Raw genomic sequence first — 21268 nt, 5'->3', positions numbered from 1 at the left:
ATATACATCACATACACACCACACATACACACCATATACACCACATATATGCCATGTACACACCACATACACACCATGTACACACCACATACACACCATGTACACACCACACCATATTCACCAGTGCATACCATGAACACACCGTATTCACCACATTCACACCACACATATAGACCATATGCACCACATGCACACCATGTACGTACCATATTCACCACATAAACACCACAGGAACACCATGTGTATCACATATACACCACCATACAAACCATGTACACATGCTCAATGCTTCTCTTATGCTCTACCTGCTCTCTGTGAGTATACGATTGTGCATGTATTCTACGTGTTCGTGTGTATGTGCACGAGCATGTGCATAGTGCACTGTGCATGCATGGTGTGTGGAAGCTGAGTGCTGAGGTCTGCTGGTTTTCTCTATTGTTCTTACCTTGCTGTTTGAGACGAGGTCTCTCACTAGACCCTACGCTTACTAACTCAGCTAGGCTGGCTGCCCTGCACACCTGGGAATCCTCTCTCCACCTTCTCAGCACTGGGAGGGAAGGTGTGTGCTGCTTTTTTCCCAGTATAACATAGAATAGACTTCCACAGGGAATGGCTAGTTGTAGCGCACGGGCCAGTTCCTTCCCGCCCACCAGCTGCTTGGTGAATAAAGTTGTGCTGGCACACAGCCCGATTGATTTGCTTATGTATTATCTGTGGCCTCTTTCACACAGCAGATTGGGGCAGTTGTCACGGAGACTATATGGTTAGCAAAGCCCAAAATATTGACTATCTGGCTCTTTTTTTTAGAATGCACTGACTCCTACCCTAGGGTATTGGCGTTGGAGCCAATAAAGCTTGGGTTCAGATGGGGTTTTGCTTTCTTGCTAGCTGTGACATTGGGGAAGTTGCATAACCCCGCCATGAGAACACATCTACTCAATGTGGATGATAAATGCCTACTTTGGAGGGCTTGGGGAGATGATCGGTTGAGTGGGACTGTATTTATAGAAACATACACCCTGGGCCTGGCACGGAGTAAGTGCTCCGTAAACGGTGGCTGTTCAGCAAGCTTGAGTGTGGGTGACTGCCCATGTTTCTGCAGAGCCGATGCCTAGCAGTCGTCTGCCCACGCAGAACTTGCATTCTACGAGGAGCAGATAGAAGGGGATTAAGAATAGAGATGATGGGTTAATTTTAGACAGTGGTAAGTGCTGTAAACAAAACGGAACGGCACAGAATAAAATGACAAGCCTGGGACAGAAAGTTGCAAATGGATCTGATAGCTAAAAATAACAATGAATCAGGCATACAAATACTCGAGAAGGCATGTTCCTGGCTGCAGGACCCAGAAACACAGAGGCCCTGCGCCAGAGATGAGGTTAGCCTGGCCCAGAGGAAAGAGGTGGCCTGTGGACTGTGGTACTGAGGGAGAGGGGCGTGGCGAAGGACAGCTGAGGAACAGCAGAGAGGGGTGAAAGCAGGTTAGAGCCCGTGCCCTGCGAAAGGGGAACAGCTCAGAGGCGGGGAAATCTGAGACAGAAATGGGCCAGAGGTGGGCTCATTCTTCATTCTTTGTAGGAAGCAGTACTCCTCCTTGCTGTAGGCACTAGTCTCTATTGGAATCAGGAATGAGCAGGGGCCTCAGAAGCCCTGGCCTCTGTTGTGGAAATCCCACCAGAGGACCCTATTGAGTGCAGCTGTCTCCTGGGGCTTTTCTCCACACAGTGCCCCTAACTCACCTGACAAATCTTCACGACACCGCCGGGCTGATAGCTCTTTGAAATCTCTATCAGGAATCTCAGTGCTTCTCCAGGTAGAGCACTTAAGGGGCATATCAGTTAATGTGATCTCAAAGACTCCAGTGCATTTCCAGCAACAGAAGACCACCAGATAAGCATTTCGTCCCCGAAGGCCACTCAGAATTCATGGCTCTGGTTCCCATAATTAGCATTTCTATTTTGTCTGAATCACCGAACAGGCGTGAAGGGCCTTCATGATAATATTTTCCCTGTTTGAGGGTTGGAAGAAAGCATAGATACCATCAGTTACCCAAACTGCCCCCACAGTTGCTAATAATAGCCGGGCAGTAGCCACAGTCACAGAGTGCCACTGTATACTCGGCTTGGCAGTGGGAGCGGACATTTAGATGCCCACTGTATTAATTACTTTCCTTATTGCCATGACAAAACACCTGACAGAAGCAGCTGAGGAGATTCGCTGATCAGGCTCAAGATGGAGGTGCCGCCCATCCTGGAGGGGAAGATACCACATCTGGAGGGGCTCAGTCCAGCGTAGCAGGAGCTGACCGTACAGCTCATTCACACCTTAGCAGATCGGAGAGTAGCAATTTCAGTGGTAGACTGAGACTGGGCTAGAATCTGCAGAGCGGATCATGTAGTAGTTCTGTTTTTAAAATCTGTAAAGGAAACTACACATTATTTTGTATGACAGTCATAATGTGGACACATATTCTTGAGTACAGAGTCCACAGATGTCCTTGGGAGGGCTTCGAACTGTCTAAGAAGAAATGAAAACATTTACATACCTGGTTTTCCACGGGGGAAATCCTGGAATCCCACATGATCAGGCTCTTTACTTTGATGTTACAAAGCTATGAATTTTTGCTTTACAAATACTGTCAATTGTGCAGTTACCACACCCACAAATCAGGCCTAAATTTATAATCAGAAAAGGAGAATGATCTGTGGTTGAAGAAGGGGGAGCTTGTAGTTTTAAACACCCCATTTATTAATTATCTGGTACTGATTCCTGGATCAATTTTCTAGTTCTTTTAAAGGTACCATACAGTATCTATCATATTCCACGGACTGCCTCCGAGACATTTATTTATTTATTTATTTATTTATTTATTTATTTATTTATTTATTTTGACATAAGGTCTTGTCATAGAGCTCTTAGTAATTCTCCCGAGTCCTGGGATTATACACATGGCATATTTTAACTCTAAATTCCCATTAGAGCATAAATTATTATTAATACTGTTATTATTATTAGCTTTGTTTTACAGATGCAGAAAAATGAGTGGGAGAGGGAGGAAAGGAGGAGAAATAGACAGATGACTGGTAGAATTAAAAAAAAAACAAATTGCATAAATTTCATTTCCATCAACATTCCCTCACAAATATAGATATATGGTTGTCAGGCTGTAAGTATGAGTTCAGAATAATTATACTTTGGGACATGTCTGAGCAGCAACCATACTTTGCTGTAATGCCTAAGCACATTCCTAATTAATAATAGGATATGTATGTGTGCCACCATGGTTTTAGAATAATTCAAGTTTGCCAGTAATATGTTGAGGCTAGCCAATTAATTGTTCTGCATAATTACAATTTGTCTGAGAGTCACTCTGGTTAAATGCATAGGGTTAATTTGTTAAATAGGTGATTTTATTTTAGGTACTATTATCATTATTTAGAATTCACTCTATGTACATGGGCTGGTCCCAGCTCTGGAGACTGAGGGTCAAGAAAGATTTATCTCTGAGAAGCTGAAATTCCATTCATTCCAGGATTTGATCAATTGCTAAGGTTTTAGATAATCATTAATCCTTGGTCTAGATTGTATTTGCTCAATAGTTAATGAGCAAAGTGACCCAGATTCATATGGATTACTCTAAGGACTTCACTAACAAATAACCCAGAGAAAATCCAACCTCACTGGTATTGACATTTATTTGCCTCTCTGTTGACAGAACTTAGGAGGATTTCTACAGTTCTGTGTGTAATCTATGCATGACTCATGGAAATTTATCAGGGGCACATGAACAGAACTGGGGAGAGCCTTTCAGTGTAATAACTATAGTGCCATTGATAAAGATACATTGTATCTTCACAGACAGAAATGAATGTGCAATGAGGTAGACATATTCTTCGCCCTGAGCGACAGGTTGGGAGCGTCACAAGAGCAGATAGAGAGGGAACTGCAGCCTGACCTCATCTGTGAGGAATGGAAGACCAGTCTTTGCTTCTGTGTTGGGAGATGACATTTTAACATGCTGAGTGACAGCTGGACTGGATCTGACTAGAACCACACTCACTGTGTTTTGACTTTGTATTCACCTTTTCCTTTATATCAGATTTGTGTACTGAGATGGGCAATTCCTCGTGAGAGACAAGTTGGTTGATGTCTAACTCACTACTTTGGAAACTATTTCTTTGGGAATTTGTAACTTAAAAGCCAAAGACAGTTACATAGAACATGTTTTTAATGGCTAAGCTAATACATTTCCCAAAAGAAAAAAAATCTTTGAGCTTTTCTGTGTCTTTGAAAGTAATGAAACCATATTTTCTCAGAAGTATGCTAAAAAAAAAAAGTAAGTGTTGATTAAATTTGGTCAATCTCCTTCCTAATTAGACTGAATGAGTGAAGTTCCAGTTTTCTTTGAACTTGGTAGAAACAGAAAATGTGCAAAGTAGTTCTGACCTTCCTTTCTGTGAAAGTTCTTTCCTTTGACAAAGGCTGATGCTGGGAGAGGGAGGATAAAGACAAGACCATCCCTGACCACTTCTTGCTCTTCTTCAAATATTGAAAGGTCCTTTCATGATTGTTGGGCGAAAGTGTTCAGATCCCGTCTCCACGTTGGTTTTGTTCATGGCTGCAACAGTCCGTGTCCTCACACTCACCATGTATTACACACATCTGGGGACCTAGCACCTAGTCTCTTTTGTACTTAAATTGCCTCCAGATGCTGGTAGGGGTATGGAGCAGACAGGAAGTCCACTGCCATCTTCCTCCATTGTGAGAAGAAGCAGTGCTCAGGAAATGCACATGTATCCTTCTTGAGGAACTAGAAGAAGTTATATTAGTTATTGCACCGCAGCCAAGGCGACTCACAGAAGGAAGGGTTTATTTGGGAATATGATTCCAGAGGGGTTTGAGGCTCTCACTGAGGGAAGGATGGCAGCTGGAGCAGGAAGCTGAGAGCTCACATCATCAACCACCACCTTGAAGTTAAATGAGCAAACTGGAAGGTTGGTTAGGCTCTATGGCTGATGAACTTCCTCCAGCAAGGCTGCACCACCTAAATCCCCCAAAGTAACACCACCAATTGGGAACCAAGAGTGCAAATGCCCAAGACCATAGGGTCGTTTCTCATCCAAACTAACACTAGAGGCCAGGGTAGCTAATTTCAGAGAAAGGTTGAGAAGAAACTGAGGATAGGGAGTTAGGGTGTTAGATAAAGGCATACATTGACGGGCAGTGGAGAATGTTTAAGACATTAGTGGATAGACGATAATTGAATACATTTTAGTCAGTTGGAATAGGGTGAAGGAGAGATGCATGTCTGACATAGCCCACGTGACCTCTTTAAATTGTTGTTCTAGATGATGTGATGGGGGGATGCTTGGGAAGGCAGAGAGCGGCAGAACTAGACATGGGGATCCATGTTTAAGCTGTTGGCCTCCCAGACAAGAGATGGTGGGTGGTTAGGCTAGAGCAAGAGGAAGGGGAGATAGGTGAATGATGTGTTCTTGGCACGTTGGGAGGCATCACTGATGGGATTTCAAGTTGGATTGTTTATGGGAAGAAACGTAGGATGATGCCTAAGTTCCTGGTTGGATAAGTACAGTGTATGGGGTAGAATTAAAGAATCAAGCTGATAGAAGACGTAGAGAGGAAATTACGAGGGTATGGATTGTCAAGTCAAGCTGGGCTTCAAGTTGTTCCACAAGCCATCATAAATCATACAGGAGTAGAACAGTTCCTTTGAAGGTGTCCTAGGCTACTGGGACCCTTCTAGGGGACAGAATCCTTTCTTTCCTTTCATTCCCACAACTGTCTGACTTTCACCAAACACCTTACCCAGCATCTTTCAAGAACAAAGGCAAGTTTCAGAGATCCAGTCTTAAGCAATATTTAGGAACAAAAGATTTTTTCTAAGCAACATGTTATCTTCAGAGGTGCAATTCTGAGCCTGGCAAAGAAGACGTGCCCTGTATTAGCGTGTGCAATGGCCTGGCTTCTTAGAGGTTCTAGCATTTCTTCATCCATATTAAGGTCGTTTGCATTATCTCAGCCCTACCAGAACTGTCCCTGGTTATTCTGGAGGTCATTCAGGCTGCTCCTTTTTCCCTCACATGCTTGATGGGACTTTTGTAGCTTGGAAAATGTGGACAGAACTGATAAGTGGATGAAGAGGTCAGAGTTCACCACCATATCTTTGCCCAGTCTTGACAATCAGTGAGGTGTCTGCCAGTACATGGCTTTCTTCTGTTTGGCTGGCTCAGTGATCTGCACAAGCACATCCCTGTAAGAACCTTTTGCCGACAAACATACAGCATGTGACCACATTAACCTCTGCTGTCTTAAAATTCGGAGTCGCTTATTGCTGCCCCGTAACTCAGACCATCCTGACTAACCCAGAGTAAACAGACCGGAAGGGTTTGTGTGATCTTTGAAATTTCACAGAAAAAACTGTCTTCTGGGATTTAAGCTCAGGTACATGTGAGGTCTTTTGAGACTGTCAAAGAACTATGGGTATATCCACAGTACATCTCAACTAGACATAACAATGGCGGCCACTGAGGTCTTCCCACTGGTGGCAGGGTTCGTGCTAATGATTTTGTATGCATTATTTCATTCCCATTCCAAGGTGATATAAACAGTAAAAGGACCTCAACTAATCAACATTCCAGGTGGGTGAACTGGATCAGAAAGGGTTAAAGCAGAGGCAGATGCAGGAGGAGCTCCATAGCCCTCACTGGATCTCAGACATTCTGCTATCAAGGTGTGCAGAAACATATGAGTGTGTGTATATGTTTGTGAGTGTGTATGTGCATGTGTGTGTGAGTGTATATGTATGTTGGGGTGGGGAGCTTTGATCTACCAGTGAACCATTCAGTTCTTTAGTTAAATCCATCTGAGTGAGAGTGTTTCTGTGCTCTTCAGGCAGAGGGCCTTCATAAAGGACCTGTTGTCTCAGGGCTAAGGACATGGCATCTCAGCCCTCACTACCAGGCTATGTAAGACTTGGGGGTATGCGTTCTAGACTCAGAAAGATTTGAATTCACACGAGGATCCTGCCACTTAACTACATTCACCTGAATGTCACTCTTTGCCTCAGTTTCCCCTTATAGAAGATAGACTTATAAGTAGTTCCTAGCTTGTGGGGCTGTGGGAAGGATGGGTCCCTCATTTCTGACTTTGGGATCAGGTCCTTTCTGTCTTCTTCCCTGCTGTCCACTGTATATTGGGGAAATGTTGGCTCAGGCTCCCCAGCAACTTGTCCTTGACTCATAGGAAAGGTAGACGGTGTTTAGAGTGTTGAGAAAGGAAAGGCAGGCTCTGCTCCTCTTGTTGGGTGGTGGCTCTGTGGTTTAGGTTCCTCTTGGCAGCTTGTTTCCTCTGTCTGTCCAGACCTTGGGAGCATAGTTTGTGCTCTTGTTAATCTCTAGTTGCCTCATAAGCCTTTAGTTGTTTCAGCAATCCCTGGGTTTAAGTGTTTCTTTGTGTGAAAGTCCTACTCTCAAGCTCTCTGGCATGGACTGTTCCCCCCCCCCCCCCCGCCCCATGGCTCAGAGGCCAGCCTGAGACAGTGTCTGTAGTATGCACAGAACTGTGCTTGGTATGTAGCAAGTGCTGCATAAAGGGAGCATACAAAATCAACCTACTGCTCACAAGCTCTGTCACTGACAACTTGCCCCAGGCATGCTCCTGGGAACATCAAAGCTCCCAGGCCACAGCCTCCTCCTCCGTCCAGAGTGCTCACCTCTGCAGTCCTACCTGTCTGTTGGCTCTTACATAATCTAACAAGCTAGGAGAGATGTAGACTCCATACTATTCCTATCACAGGTAACAATTGTTAAGATTTCATACCTCTTACTGTGGCTTATTCATTTGGTTCTGACTTTCTAATTCCCATCTGCAACTCCCTGATCCAGACTGGGCCTCGGCACAGCTCTCTGGCCTCTGTCTTCCCTCTGGGTCTGCCTCGCTTCTTGCAGGTATTCTCTGTGCTCCTCTCAAGGGGAGGTAGTTTTCACCATGGGTACATGAGTGGCCCTCCACCTAGAAAACCTCTCTGATTGTTACTGGGGCTTCTGGCTTTCCTAAGACTCTCAGCTCTGTGACGCTCTTCACTTCAGTTTAGATGAGTAAAAGGTCAGCAGAAGAGACCACAGGCGGTGCTCTCATGGCACAGCGATCAGAGATGGCACCGAGGAAGGCGAGGCTCTCACAGGGTTAGAGGACACAAGGTCAGAGAGATGATCATACAGGAAAATACTTTGGTTCCATGGAGCAGACTATAGCTAGATTAACTCTACGCTGACCTGTTTGTTTAGATAGGTTTCTCTGTTCTTGACGTTTCAGGAATGGATATCTTCCCAAAGAGTTTTTTCATATCCAGGACATTGACAGGCATGTTTATATGAACTAACTTATTTACTTACTTAATTTATTTATATTTATTCTGAGATGGGGTTAGGGAGCCCAGGGGAGTCCTGAGCTCACTCTGTAGCTAAGTGTGACTTTGAGTTCCCAATTCTTCTGCCTCTGCCTCCTGAAGGCTGAGATTACATAATGTGCCATATAATGCCTAAGTTGGATTATCTCTTAATAGAGGAGCAAATAATAATGTGTCTGTTCTCTATCAGAAAGCTAGATAGTAATCATGTGATCTAGAAATGTCATGTTTAGAATGTATCATGTCTCTATCCAGGACCAGAGAAAAGATTCTGATTTCATCCTTAGGAGCAGTAAGCAAAGCCCTGCAGCTGCAGTCCTGAAGCTGTTGTTTACCAGGGCAGGAGTCACTGTCAGTGATCCTCCAGCCTGGTAATATCTAGTTAGTGACCTGACCATCGCTCGCTGGTCTCCTCGCTGTGCTGTGCTGTGCTGTGGACTCTTCAGTCCTTATTTTCTTTATTTTCTTTTATCCTTTCCACTCTTGTGTCAAGATCCACCAGACTCTTCACTCGCCAGGACCAGACCCATGCCTGACATTTTCATTTTTCTGTCACCAACACTTAGTAAGATGCCTGGTACAAAACAGACTCCTTGTGGGTTGTGAATGAGTGAATGTTGAATTAACTCATCTTTAAGCCATTGCCCAGAATTCAAAAGCGAGCATTTTTAGAAGTCTGCTCCTACCCCTTACCTGAGTATGCATGCCGCACGGGGGACCAAGGAGACGCCCTGGCTCATTTTTGCTGGATCTCCTCATCCCTGCCTGGGCCTTGTGTGCGTTTAAGAGCTTTATTTCTTCTGTGACAAGCTCTACCATGTGGACGTTCCCAAAGGCTCCAAAGATACATTGTATCCTGGAGGCCAGTTTACACTACAATCAGCCACTGTTCTGTCCACCTCAAAACTTGTAAAAAAAAGTATCATTTGAAACTGGGTAAGTGGTTTGGGGGCTCTTGGCTGGGCTCGGTTTTCATGGTGCAGCTTTTTGGAGGCTCTTGAATTTTCTAGGAGTCAGAATAGTCATTACTTGCTGCTCAGAACTGTTCAGATTTGGTACGTGATTCTTCAAACCAACCATGATGCAATGGGTATATTAATCCAAAGGTATTGTGTAGTTACAGGTTTTCAGCTTTCATCACTCTGAACACAGGAATCTTCCTTTGAGTTTATTTGGAGCTTAATGTACTTATTCATTTAGTGATGAAGCAACTTTCAGTGAAAGTGAGGCCCTTGCAGTGTGGTGAACGTGTTCAAAGTGATTCAGGGATGTTCACTATGGCCTGAGGTAGCTTCTGAAAGGTACCGAGTCCACCCTTTCCACTGCCAGCCCTCAGCCTGCTAGGCAAAGCTGATTTCCAAAGTCCTTCTCTTCTACGTGTTTTTTTTCCCTAGTGGTTGAATTAATCTAGCAGCACGAAACTTGCCCACAATTCAAGTCAATGCAGATGTGCCTTTGATGGAGAGTGACAGAATCCTGTCACACTAGTGGTTTACATAGGTGGTGGGGGTGGGGGAGCTGATGAAATCGGGACAGTGGAAGCTGGAAGCGGCAATGCCTGCTGTGTCCCTTTAACTGGAAGAGCAGAGCTGGGGCAATCCTCGCAGTTGCTTTTCTTTTAGGTCACATTGCCCTGGACTAGTAGGTCATGTGATCTTCTTGGCTGCAGCAACAGTTGCAATATTCTGGAATGAGATTATCATAATTGGCTTAGACAACCTTGTTTCATTCCTTTCTCAGAGCCTGGCAAAAGATCACCCTGAACAAAATCAGAGGGAAAGAAAAGAGATTAAAGCAGCGGCTCTCTCAGGGAGAGAGACTAGGGGAATACTAGAAGCCACAAGCCAAAGAGCTAGAAGCTGATTTGAATCTTTTGGGGAACAATTATTAAACAGGAGTTGAGTAAGTATTCCGGACTACACACTCTAGAGAAGGAGCTGCACTGTCTTGTTAAAGCTATATTTACAGCAGAGTGCCTGGCATAGAGTAGCAGCTTTATATTTACTGACTAATTGTATACCCCAAAAGGAGCCTGGAGAGAAGAGGAGGAGAAGAAAAAAACATGGGCCTCTTCATCTTTCAAATGATTTCTTCTAATAGAAATTTCTAGAATAATTGTTATATTTTAGATCAAGCAATGCCATGGCTACCTGCATGATTGGATTTTGAATTCAGTTACTACTGTTCTTTTGTGGAGAAGGGTCCATTTGTGGATCAGTGTACAGGTGGATCAGTAGCAACTGGAACAAATGTCCTCAGGATCCTTTAGATCACTGAGAGAAGCCTTCTAAAGAGGGATTATTAAATAGGCAGTGTAAATCTTGGGGAAAATGCAGATCTTAGTGTGAGGAAGGCTTGAGTTTCAGTCCCTTCTCCTCTACCTTCTGTCTCTGTGTGGTTAGACTTCCTGCTCTGGTCATACATGTTAGTTATACATGCTATAAACCACACACCATATTGTTATTTTTGTTGTAAGTAGTCTGTTATCTTTTAAAGGTTATTTTAATAAAAAAATTACTTTCAGGTCCTTAAGGTCCTGTAACACCTTTGTGTAGATTCAGATTTCAATATATAGCATTTTGTTGTTGTTTGTTTTGAAGTCCGTAACATTCTTACAGCCTGGGTCTTCCAGATATGAATTCTTTTAGTGTTCATTTTTCTCCCTCCCTCAGGGACACTAATCGAATGCACCCACCCCAAGTTCCCTGATGCCATCCCTGTCTATTACTTCTTTCTGGCTCCCCAGTGCTGTTTTCCACATAGTTCTGACATGATACTTTAATTTATTTTACTTTCCAGTAACATTTAACCTGCTGTTAACTCATCACAGATGTGTATGTATGTGTTTATATGCTTTTTAAAAAAATCTCAATGCTTTTATAAGGTCTGTGAGTTTGATTTGGATTTACTTTTATTTTTTGAAGATGGGGTCTCTTGTGGCCTAGCTGGTATTACATTCACCTTATGGTGGAGGGTGAGTTTGAACTTCTGACCCTCTGCCCTCTACTTCCAATGTGCTGACATTCAAGGTCTGTATCACCACATCTATTCTTATGTGGTGCTGTAGGTGGAACGAAGACTTCACGTATGTTACCTAGGCAAGCGACCTACCTACTGAGCCACATCCTCTCATAGTCTGGATTTGGCTGAGTCTTTTTCCACGTCTCTCCTCTACTTTCTGTGAACTCTATTACCAGCAGCATTCTCGATTTATGGTCTTCCCATTTCTGCTGTGCATCACTCTTTCCTGTTCTTTTTTTCTTTTCTTTTTGTATGTCTGCTTAATAATTTCAATTTAACAACACTTGAGAATTTCACTTTGTGAGGTATACGATATTTTAAAAATTTTATTCCCTTTAAGTATCTCACGCTTTATTCTTGGATATTTTGGTGGTATTGAGTTTGTTTGCTTGTTTTTGCAGTTGTCCAAGGGATGGCCGTGGGACTGGGTTTTAAGGCTTGTTAAATACGACCATGAAATGACTTTATTGTAGGGCTGATTTTGCTCTGCTATTGAGATGAGACCATTTTATGTCATGAATAATGAGGTTCCAGACTCTTTGAAGGTCAGGCATTTGAATGGTCTTGTATGACCACTGAGAATCTTTTAACTGTGACTTGTAGGAACAAGAATGATCCTCACCTTGTGAAAGCCACAGTGAGTGTTCCTTATCTCTTCATGTTTCTGTGCTCTTCTTCCCTGCATGTGGATAACTTTCTGACATGTGCAGGCTAGTTCACTGAAGATTGGACTGAGCTCTGCGGGTCTCCACGATTCCTTTTGCCACAGCTTTCTCCTCTCTGGTACTCAGCTCCAGCTTTGACACCCATAATCCTTCAATTCTATCTTCTCATTTCAGTCTACCTAAACCTCCCTGAGTCCCTTCTTTCTGTACTGAAGCCTGATAACTCTCTCTAGGTGATAAGCCAATGCAATTAAAGGCTCGGCTCATTGTGCTCCTCCCCTTGGGCTGTCTATCTCAGGTACATGACATCTGATTTTTTAATGTCACTGTTTTATACTGCACTGTTTGGTTTTGTTTTTTGTTATATCAAATAAGACAGCAAGTTCACCCTTGTTACTCCATCTTGACTGGCTAGACTGGTTACTATAAATCACTCTGCTGATAAAATAGATTGCTTAGGGGTGCCACCTGTTTCCAAAACAATTTTCATTATGTAACCAGAACTTAGCACGGCAACCCACATTCACATCCACAGCAACTCTTGTGCAAGAAGAGTCACTGTGACTGAGTTTTATGTAAGACACACTTTCCATATGGCTTATATTGTAGAATTTCTCTGTCAGTCTTTCTAATTCATTTCTCCTCTTCTTCTTCATCAGTCTAAGGTTTATCTTCATGTTTTCCTTCCATGCTTTTGTTTTACTGTTAGGGCCCCGTATCCTGTGCATAAAATTTCACAAAGTTTTGGGATATTACTCGTTGTAGGTAATACACACTCCTTGAGAGCCTTAGTGAAGTGTGTTTGTTTTTTTGATAACATACATGTAAGGTGAAATCAAGGCAAGGTCCTTGCTTATTCTATGACGCATGCCCACTTCTACTCTCTGGGGTTGTTTCCCAGAAGAGAATTATTTGCTTTGCAGGATGAGTTATACAAAGAGAAGTGGAAAGAAGTGGAAAGGAAATTCATATGTCTCAAGTTAAGGAAATCTAGTTTTTCTTGTTGTGCCCCAGCTTCAAGTATTTATTGGGTGCTTATTATAACATATTAATTAGGACCCTGATGTGAGGCACCGCCACCATGGGTATGTAACCCTCTGGCAATCTGACACCACTGGATGAGGACCTGAGACAAAGTGCTCTGGTTAATCTTTGAGATGTCACAGGAGGATGTGATAATAGAGGGACAGGGTGAATAGAGAAAGCTTGGAGAACCAGTTCAGGGACTACAGAGTGCTGAGAGGAGAGGCAGAAGCACAGGAGAAGGGCAGTACCTCAGGACCACAGCGGGGACAACTGCTGGGGAACAGTGGGAGAGGAGAGGCCTCTCTGTTGTATGCCTGACATGCTGGGCCCAGGCATTTGGATTTTGGTTACTATGGACCTGTTTTTATTGGGTTATCTGTACAAAAAGATTTGACATGAGGAGAAGGTTGGGCTGATAGCATGTAAGACAGACAAGAACCAACAGCAGTGACTTGAGGACGGAGACCATGTCATCTCTGTGCTCATCATCTCTGTGCTCCCAGATCCGACGTCATGTCTAGTGTGTGTTGAATGATGTACCTTCTTCTTTTTAAATTGCCGATGCTCTTTGATAACCATCATCAGCCTTGCCAATAATGTTGGCATATTGCAAAAGAGCCCCTTCCTGCCCAGTGTCGTTGCTTTGTTTAAATGGCTCAAGCGGGGTAAAGCTTGACTCGGACTTCTTCAAGCCATTTTTTCTAAAAAGGTATTTTAGTAGTAAATTCATATGTCCTAGTTTATGTGTATGTGTGAAGTGATATCAATGATTCATGACTGTAATATAAAATGGCTAGGTTGAGCTAATTAGCATACCATTATTTTACTTACCAGTTTTTGTGCTGAGAACATTTGAAATATACATTTCAACACCCTTAGGAAGACAGAACACGGTCATTTAGCACAATCACCGCATACACTGCTCTGAGCAATATACCTCAAAGGAAACCAGCTGAGTCTTCCTGCCTTGGCAGGCAGGTGGCTTTGTATCTTTCAAGCCTTACTTTGTCCATTCTTCATTTTTTTCGTCTCGGCCACTCAGACATTTCACAACGTTGCACTTTGCAATCACTGTCTCCTCATTCTTCACAAATTCAGCTTGGTCTCACACACAAAAGAGCAAGATCACGCACAAGCACCTAAACCCACGCAGCCCACATGCACTCCACCACAGGGCCTGGTGCTGGTGGGGGCGCCTAGGCTGAGGTCACACAAGGGAAATGACAGACAGAGCCACCGACCGATGCACGAAGCATGGCCAGTGCAGCCGTCAGGCTCACTCTCCATTCTCAACGTCCACGCCGTATCCTTCATCCAAGCGCGTTATGCAAGGCCGGGCGGCCAGCAGCCCCGACGTCACTGCCGCGCGCCGCTACGTCATCACGGCGCGTCGCTGCAGCAGGCGCAGAGCTGAAGCGCTGGCAGCTGTGGGCGCCCAGGCGCGAGCTGCCGGGCGGGTGGAGCGGAGCGCGGTGCGGGCTGCGGCTGCGGGACGCCGCTGGGCCGGAGCGCGGGGACAGGTGCGTGGGCGCCGCTCTCCCCTGGGCGCGTCCGAGGCTTTGCAAGAGTCCGGGGCGGACCCCCTTGTCCCCCCTGGAGTGGGCCAGGCTCCGGGAGGGGTGGGCACAGGGTTGCTCCAGGGACCCGGCTGCAGTGGCAGCACCCGCAGGGCTGTCATCTCCCAGGATCCTCCCTCCCGGGGGGAGGGAAACCGAGGCAGCAGGGGGCTCCGCGAGCAGCTGGCTCCTGGGACCGCCCGCTGACAGCAGCTTTGCGCGGTGTGGCTGAGCTCAGTGCACCCCACAGTGTCCCGGGGCGTGCTATGGAGACCCCTGCTCACCCTGCAGCCCAAGACAGCCGAGTCGGGTGGCATGCTGCCCATTTTCCATATGGGAAAAGCAAGGCGTAGCAGTTAACCAACTTGTCCAAATTCACACGTGTGGTGTGCAGTCTGGGGGTTGAACTCCAGAGGGGTCCACTTGCCTCTGCCTGTGGCCGGCTGTCAGATTTTGTATTCTGCCCTCCTCAGCACAGCTGTCTGGAGCCTGTGGGAAGTTTTCTTTTTCTTTTATTCTCCTCCCATCTCCTGTAAAAAAAATCTGGCTTGACCTCAAGTAAACCCTGTGGGGCGGAGGAGCAAGGCGTGGATGTCTGATGGCACAAGCCTCCTTTTCCTCTTTTGATCGCCTCATTTCTTTTCTCAGGCAGCAGCGTGCTCCCCCTGTTGTGTGGTCATTCTGAACCGGAAGTTGGTAGCTAGGGGGTCGAATCTTTGTTATACTACCAGGTGTGATGCTTTACTGGCCTCTGGTGTCAGCTGATTACTTACACTGAACGGTTAAGAACAGATGTTGTTTTGAGGCTAAACAGTTAACGGTGCAAATCCACGTGGGGATTGTAAAGAGTCCAAGTGTTAGAGAACACTGTTCTCTCACTGAAGGGGAATTCCGATTTTAAGAGAAGAATCTAATGCTACAGAGAAATAGCCAACAGCTAAAAGAATTAAATAAAGATTATGTAAGAAGTTTTAAAAAATTAAAACAAAAGCTGCCTTCATACATATAGAATGTATTACACTAAGTGAGCTTATGCTGGAGGTGGAAACCCGGCGCAGTGGTTAACAGTGCCCATGGATCTTTCAGAGGATCCGAGTTTGGTTCCCAGCACCCACATCAGGTGGCCCACAACCCAGCTCCAGAGATCTGATGCCCTGTATTGGCCACCTCAGACACCCATATGTATGTGGATATACATGCCCACATATTCGTAAATAAATCATAAAAAAGTTTTGTCTTTATCCTCTGAGGGATACTCAGTGATTAACAAAAGTGAAATAATTATTCATTGCAGGCCAGCATTATTACGGGTGCATTATTATGAAGCACCTTCTTTTTTACAACTGACTGTTCATGGCAGTTTTGCCCAGGAATCTGAAGGCTACAGATGCTGTATCCTTGTATGTTCAGGAAATACTGGGATATGAATGTTGACCTTTGTGGTCAGGGCAGCTTACAGGATGTGTAAACATATCAGGACAGATAAGCACTCTTCCACTCTCTACACTAGAAATGTCAGTTCATTTGATATCCTGTTACCGAGCAGAGTTGTGAAGAAATTAGTGTTTTGAGGCCCGGTGTTAAGTTTCTGGATACTTCCTTGAGTAGTGCTTATTTCTTACAGCACATGATTTGGGACTTCTACGTTGTGACATGGAGGAGTCTTCAGTGACAGTTGGCACAATAGACGTTTCTTATCTGCCCAATTCATCAGAATACAGCCTTGGCCGATGTAAACACGCCAATGAGGACTGGGTAAGTGTAAGAGAAACCTTCAGAACAGCTCACTTAAGATGTTTGCAGTGATGTCAAGTAGAGATTAGCCATCACAGAAACTGCTTCCAACTCTTAAAAGTGGTGTTTCTATAATCTAAGAAGAATTTAAAATTTTGTAGTAGTATTAATTGGGAAAAAAATGGATGGAAAATTTCAGAATGGTAATTATGTTAAAAAGCAAGTTTCTTGTATGGAGGTGTAAACAATAACCATTGTTTTGTGTAGTGTGCTTAAAAATTTCTTCCTTTTAGTATCTACCACACAACTTCTATTTAGTAAGCCCGAGTTTTATAATGGAAATGAACTCTAAAAACATTAAAACCAGGAAGCTTGTTTATTAAAGTAATCGAAAAGCATGCATTTTCTTGTGGTGTTACTATTTCAGCATTACATGGAGTGCTTAAAATACCTCAACAAAAATTTATATTAATTGGCTGTTTTGAAGAACATTGTATCAGTGAGATCTGAAAAACAGTGAACAGAAAGTTAAAGAATAATCTTAAACGGTAGAACAGGATTTGATTCTGGTCAAATGATGTGGCTGTGATTTAAATTCTATGCTTTAAATGTTCTTGGTAAGAGAATGTCATTAAACCTACTTTGTTTTTCTTCTAAACTATTGTAAGAACACCTGCTCACTGAGTCAGGCCTACATGGTCTTCCCGTGGGAGTAGTATGTGCTTTGAAAGGGTGTAAGGTTGACCGAGCACAGGGATTCAGGAGTCTAACGTCTTCATCCTACTGTCAGAAGTCCCTTTGGCCTCTGGGTTACTCTCTTCTATCTCTGCTTCTGTGAGGTCGACATTTTCAGCTTGTACTCATGAGAAAGGCAGTAGTTGCTTCTGCCTACTGGGTGTTTGTTCACATAGCCAGCTTCCAGCTTCTTTGGTTTTCCTTCCTCTTTGTGGCTGAATAATATTCCACTGGGTAATTATGGATGCCCTATTTGTCTACCCATTCATCCTCTGGTGAATATCACAACTTTGTTGATTAAACCTGTGAATGCTGTGTCGAGCATGTAGCAGCTGTTACAAACTACATTTGTTTTTAGAAAATCAACTTTTTCTTTTGCACTTTTTCCAAGTGATGATGATGGTGGAATAAGATACCTTACATGACCAACACTCAGGGCACGTACAATTACACTGCCAACAATGGGAACAGCGTCATTTCTATTCTATCTGAAATAGACCAAGAGGATCAAAACAATGCTTGCCATTTAGACACAATCTCTATCTTGTATTTACTAGGTTGACTGTGGGTTCAAACCTACCTTCTTCAGATCTGCAACACTGAAATGGAAGGAGAGCATCATGAGCCGGAAGAGGCCCTTCGTGGGAAGGTGTTGCTATTCGTGCACACCTCAGAGCTGGGTAAGGACTCCCACTCACCACACTTTTCTGCTGCAGAGGGTTTTCAGTTTTGTGGACTTTGTGTTTGGTCTTAATGGACTCAACTCTTTCAGAACCGAGACCCCTTTGTATAAACCAAACATTTCAGGTAAAGAAATGGACTTATTTTCTATTGCTGTTTATTTATTAAATATAACTGGTCTACAGTTAGGGGAAAGTCGATTTTTCTTTGAGTTCATAGAGTTGATGGAGTGCCCAGTACCTGTTAGGCTCTGACTTTTGGCCCCCAAGTGTATCCTTGGTTTTTGGTCTTTTGTTGAGAAACAAGCATGTCACACCACCTTCTTTTCTTTGAGAAGAGCCGACTGGGTGAAAGGTGAGCTTCTAATGGCATTTGCTGGAGGGATGAGTTAGCAAACAGGATTTCTTTCCCTACGCTTCTAGGCTGAGAGTCATGTGTTAGATGTTAAGCTTTCCCATATTGTTAAGCATTCCCTGAGATGGACCAAATACTTAGGCCTCAGAAACTGTCTTTTACAGAGGTTGTTTATAGCTTGTGTGAATGGCTAACTGTGGTGGGTAAGTCCTCCCCTGGAGGCTGACTTGGCAGGAGGTTCAGTTCTGAGCCTGGCACAAAGGTATTTGTTAACATTAACAAGCTTTAGGCAGAGCTGGGTAGTTCTTACCCATTGTCCAGCTCTGCTAAAGAATGGCTTGTTAGAGATGCTCCCTTTAAACTATAAATGCCTTAATGCAAGAATTTGATACAACTGAAGGAGCATGAGAATTGCCAGTCCAGGAGTGAGGCCATTTGGATTTAGAGAGGAGTGGAAACAAAGATTTAAATAGAAGGTCATGTGGCTTTTCCTTTTAGACTGGCCTCTCACCTAATTCTAATTTTGAATGCAAGACAATACGTTAGCTATGGTTCTGCACCTAGCAGCATTGCAACTGCAGTGCTACAGTGTATCGTAAGCCACAGTGGCACAGGGAGTTACTGTGGAGACTATGGTGGGGGGTGGGGGAGGGTTGGATGGATATATTGTAACAGGCTGTTGTGTTCTATGTAACAGCAATAAAGGATGGAACTACATTCATCTTGCAGTTCCTCCATGCTCACTTAAAGCAATTCGGTAGTAAATGTTTTTATCCTTCCTGGTATTTGCCCCCCTTCTTTGAAACCCCAGTTTTCTGTTAAGAGATTAAGTGATTTTTATATCTTATTGGCACTTTTTTTTGCCTTTATTTTTGGATTTTTACCATCTTGCTCACATTGATAAAGAGATAGGCTGTGTTTTCAAGATCACATGTAAAAAGAGTGACTTGCAGCTGTACTTTGCAGCATTAAGTGCCAGCCTCTTTATGGAATGGGAAGCTGGGAGGTTGACTCCTTGAGTTTCAGCAGCCTCAGTTTTCTTACCCGTTCAATGGTCATAATAATCCTCGTGTGTCTTATGGGCCAGGGGCCTGTGAGTGACTGTGGTATTTAGGATGATAGTGTGTATTTGGGGAGTATTGAAAGCTGTAACTTCCTGTGGTGGAAGCTGATTGTGAGTCCCTGCTCTGTAGGGATGGAGGGTGCTGTGGTATGGGAAGGGAAGATATACCATTGCCTTTGGTGTTAGAGTTTCAAAGTTAAACTTGTTTGCTGTCTTTGAAGTATAAAAAGTACTATTCAATAAAACATGTGTTTTCTTCATTCTGTAAGTTTTGAAGCAGTAATTCCTGTTATGCTTGGATTTTAAATGTCTTCTAGAGATGTTAGTGGGATTCTTGACCATCACTCCAGCTGGGAATTCATGTCTACATTCATTTTGTTTTTATAGGAAAGGTTTTTCAACCCCAGTATCCCATCCCTGGGTTTGCGGAATGTTATTTATATCAATGAAACTCACACAAGGTAAAAAGACATTTCTTCTACTTCTAATAAATCATAGAAGTTAAACTCCGTAATGCTGGTTAGTGTACTTTAATATGTACCTGTGGTTTCTAGAGTGGGTAGAATGTGAGCTTTTCTTACAAGGGCCTGTATTGAAAGATCAGAAGCAGGACAGCCTTGGGAGGCCTGTCATGGTAATTGCTGCTCTATTGTGAGCTATCCCCAGTGGTGTAAACGCCACCTGTGGTATTCTTTAACATACGCAGATAATTAACTTTTGCTAAGAAGTAGTAAGATATTTATAGGTTTGTCTTCTATGTTGTGACTGTTTCATACTTCAAAAAAAAAAATTTACAAATATGGCCAGTGGTTAGCTCAGTGGTTCTCAACCTGTGGTGCATGATGCCTTTGGGGGTCAAAAGATCATTTAATCCTGTTCACATAGCAGGTATCCTGCATATTAGAGATTTACATTATGATTCATAACAGTAGCAAAATTACAGTTATAAAGCAGCAACAAAATAATGGCTGGGGGGTCACCACACCATGAAGAACTGTGTTAAAGGGTCACAATACAAGGAAGGTTGAGAACCACTGAGATTCTTAACCTTAGCCGGATGACCTGATTATGGTTCCTGGAACCCATGACACAAGGAGAGTTCACTGTCTGCTATGTGTGCTCACCTGAGTGTGCGCTCGTGTGTGTGTGTATACATGTGTGTGTATGTGTGTGTGTGTACATGTGTGTGTGTACATGTGTGTGTATTGCATGTGTGTGTATATATATATGTGTGTGTTTGTTGGCATGTGTGTGCAGCCACACACAAACACAGTACTGGAACATCTCTGTACTGAGTGGACACTCTTTTTGTTAGTGTGCAGCCACTACAAAATGGCAGCCTTCACTGTATTTTCATGCTGTGTGTCACAATACCGTGCTCAGAGTCACCTCTCTTTCTCCTTTTACCACATCTCCCTTCTGTTGGTCCCTCTCTGAATGTTTTTTGATTTACTTACTGAAGATAATTTAAAACAGTGAGTTCTGACTTCCAAGTTTCAAGTATACAGGGATTTGGTAGATGCCAGAGAGAAAGAGGCCTTTGTTTTCCATTAAAGTTAGAGGATAAGGAAGAGTTGGAAGGCTGTGTGTTCATGAAGCAAGAGAACCAGCAGCCAAAACTACCGCAGGACTTACAGTTCTTAGAGCCTTTAACTGATGGTGGGAAGAGGTGTTCTTGGTCTGAAAAATCCTGTGGAAGGTAATCCAGGAAGCTAGTACTTGGATTCAGCTCTCCCTGGTCCTGCCCCTAAGTACGTGAAGAGGGTCTTGTCTGAGAGTGATGAGGCCTGATCACTTGTTGGATTAGCGCTTGCTTTTGTCATAGAACCACAGCCCAACATTGAGCTAACCTTTTGGGAGATGGAAGACAGTGAGGGCAGAATCAGAACCCATGCGAGCAAGTTAGTCACAGACAGTTCCAGAATTACCGACCTCAGAGTTCAGAGTTATTGACCCCACCTCTGCAATCTGCCGTCAGTGTCACTGTGAAGGAAATAACAGTGTC

At 43.7% G+C, this 21268-nt stretch overlaps 1 protein-coding gene across 6 annotated transcripts in view; it reads left to right on the top strand.

Moving 5' to 3' along the window:
- The window catches only part of Gpam (glycerol-3-phosphate acyltransferase, mitochondrial), a 97018-nt gene that overhangs the window by 52096 nt on the left and 23654 nt on the right, over positions 1–21268 (top strand). For 4 of the 6 annotated variants that reach the window (XM_028774657.1, XM_028774664.1, XM_028774639.1 and 1 more), the window contains 3 exons: positions 16321–16451; positions 17723–17845; positions 19651–19724. In XM_028774657.1, coding sequence (XP_028630490.1) covers positions 16350–16451; positions 17723–17845; positions 19651–19724 — 299 coding nt within the window. In that variant the 5' untranslated portion in view covers positions 16321–16349. Of the gene's footprint in view, positions 1–10168; positions 10331–14641; positions 14661–16320; positions 16452–17722; positions 17846–19650; positions 19725–21268 lie in introns of those variants that run through there. The other 2 variants (XM_028774649.1, XM_028774669.1) reach the window with 2 other exon arrangements.

The sequence above is a fragment of the Grammomys surdaster genome, unplaced genomic scaffold, assembly GCF_004785775.1.
Source record: "Grammomys surdaster isolate TR1022 unplaced genomic scaffold, NIH_TR_1.0 66, whole genome shotgun sequence".
Lineage (NCBI taxonomy): Eukaryota > Metazoa > Chordata > Mammalia > Rodentia > Muridae > Grammomys > Grammomys surdaster.
Note: the sequence above shows the minus strand (reverse complement) of the source record. Positions and strands in the feature narration are given on the sequence as shown.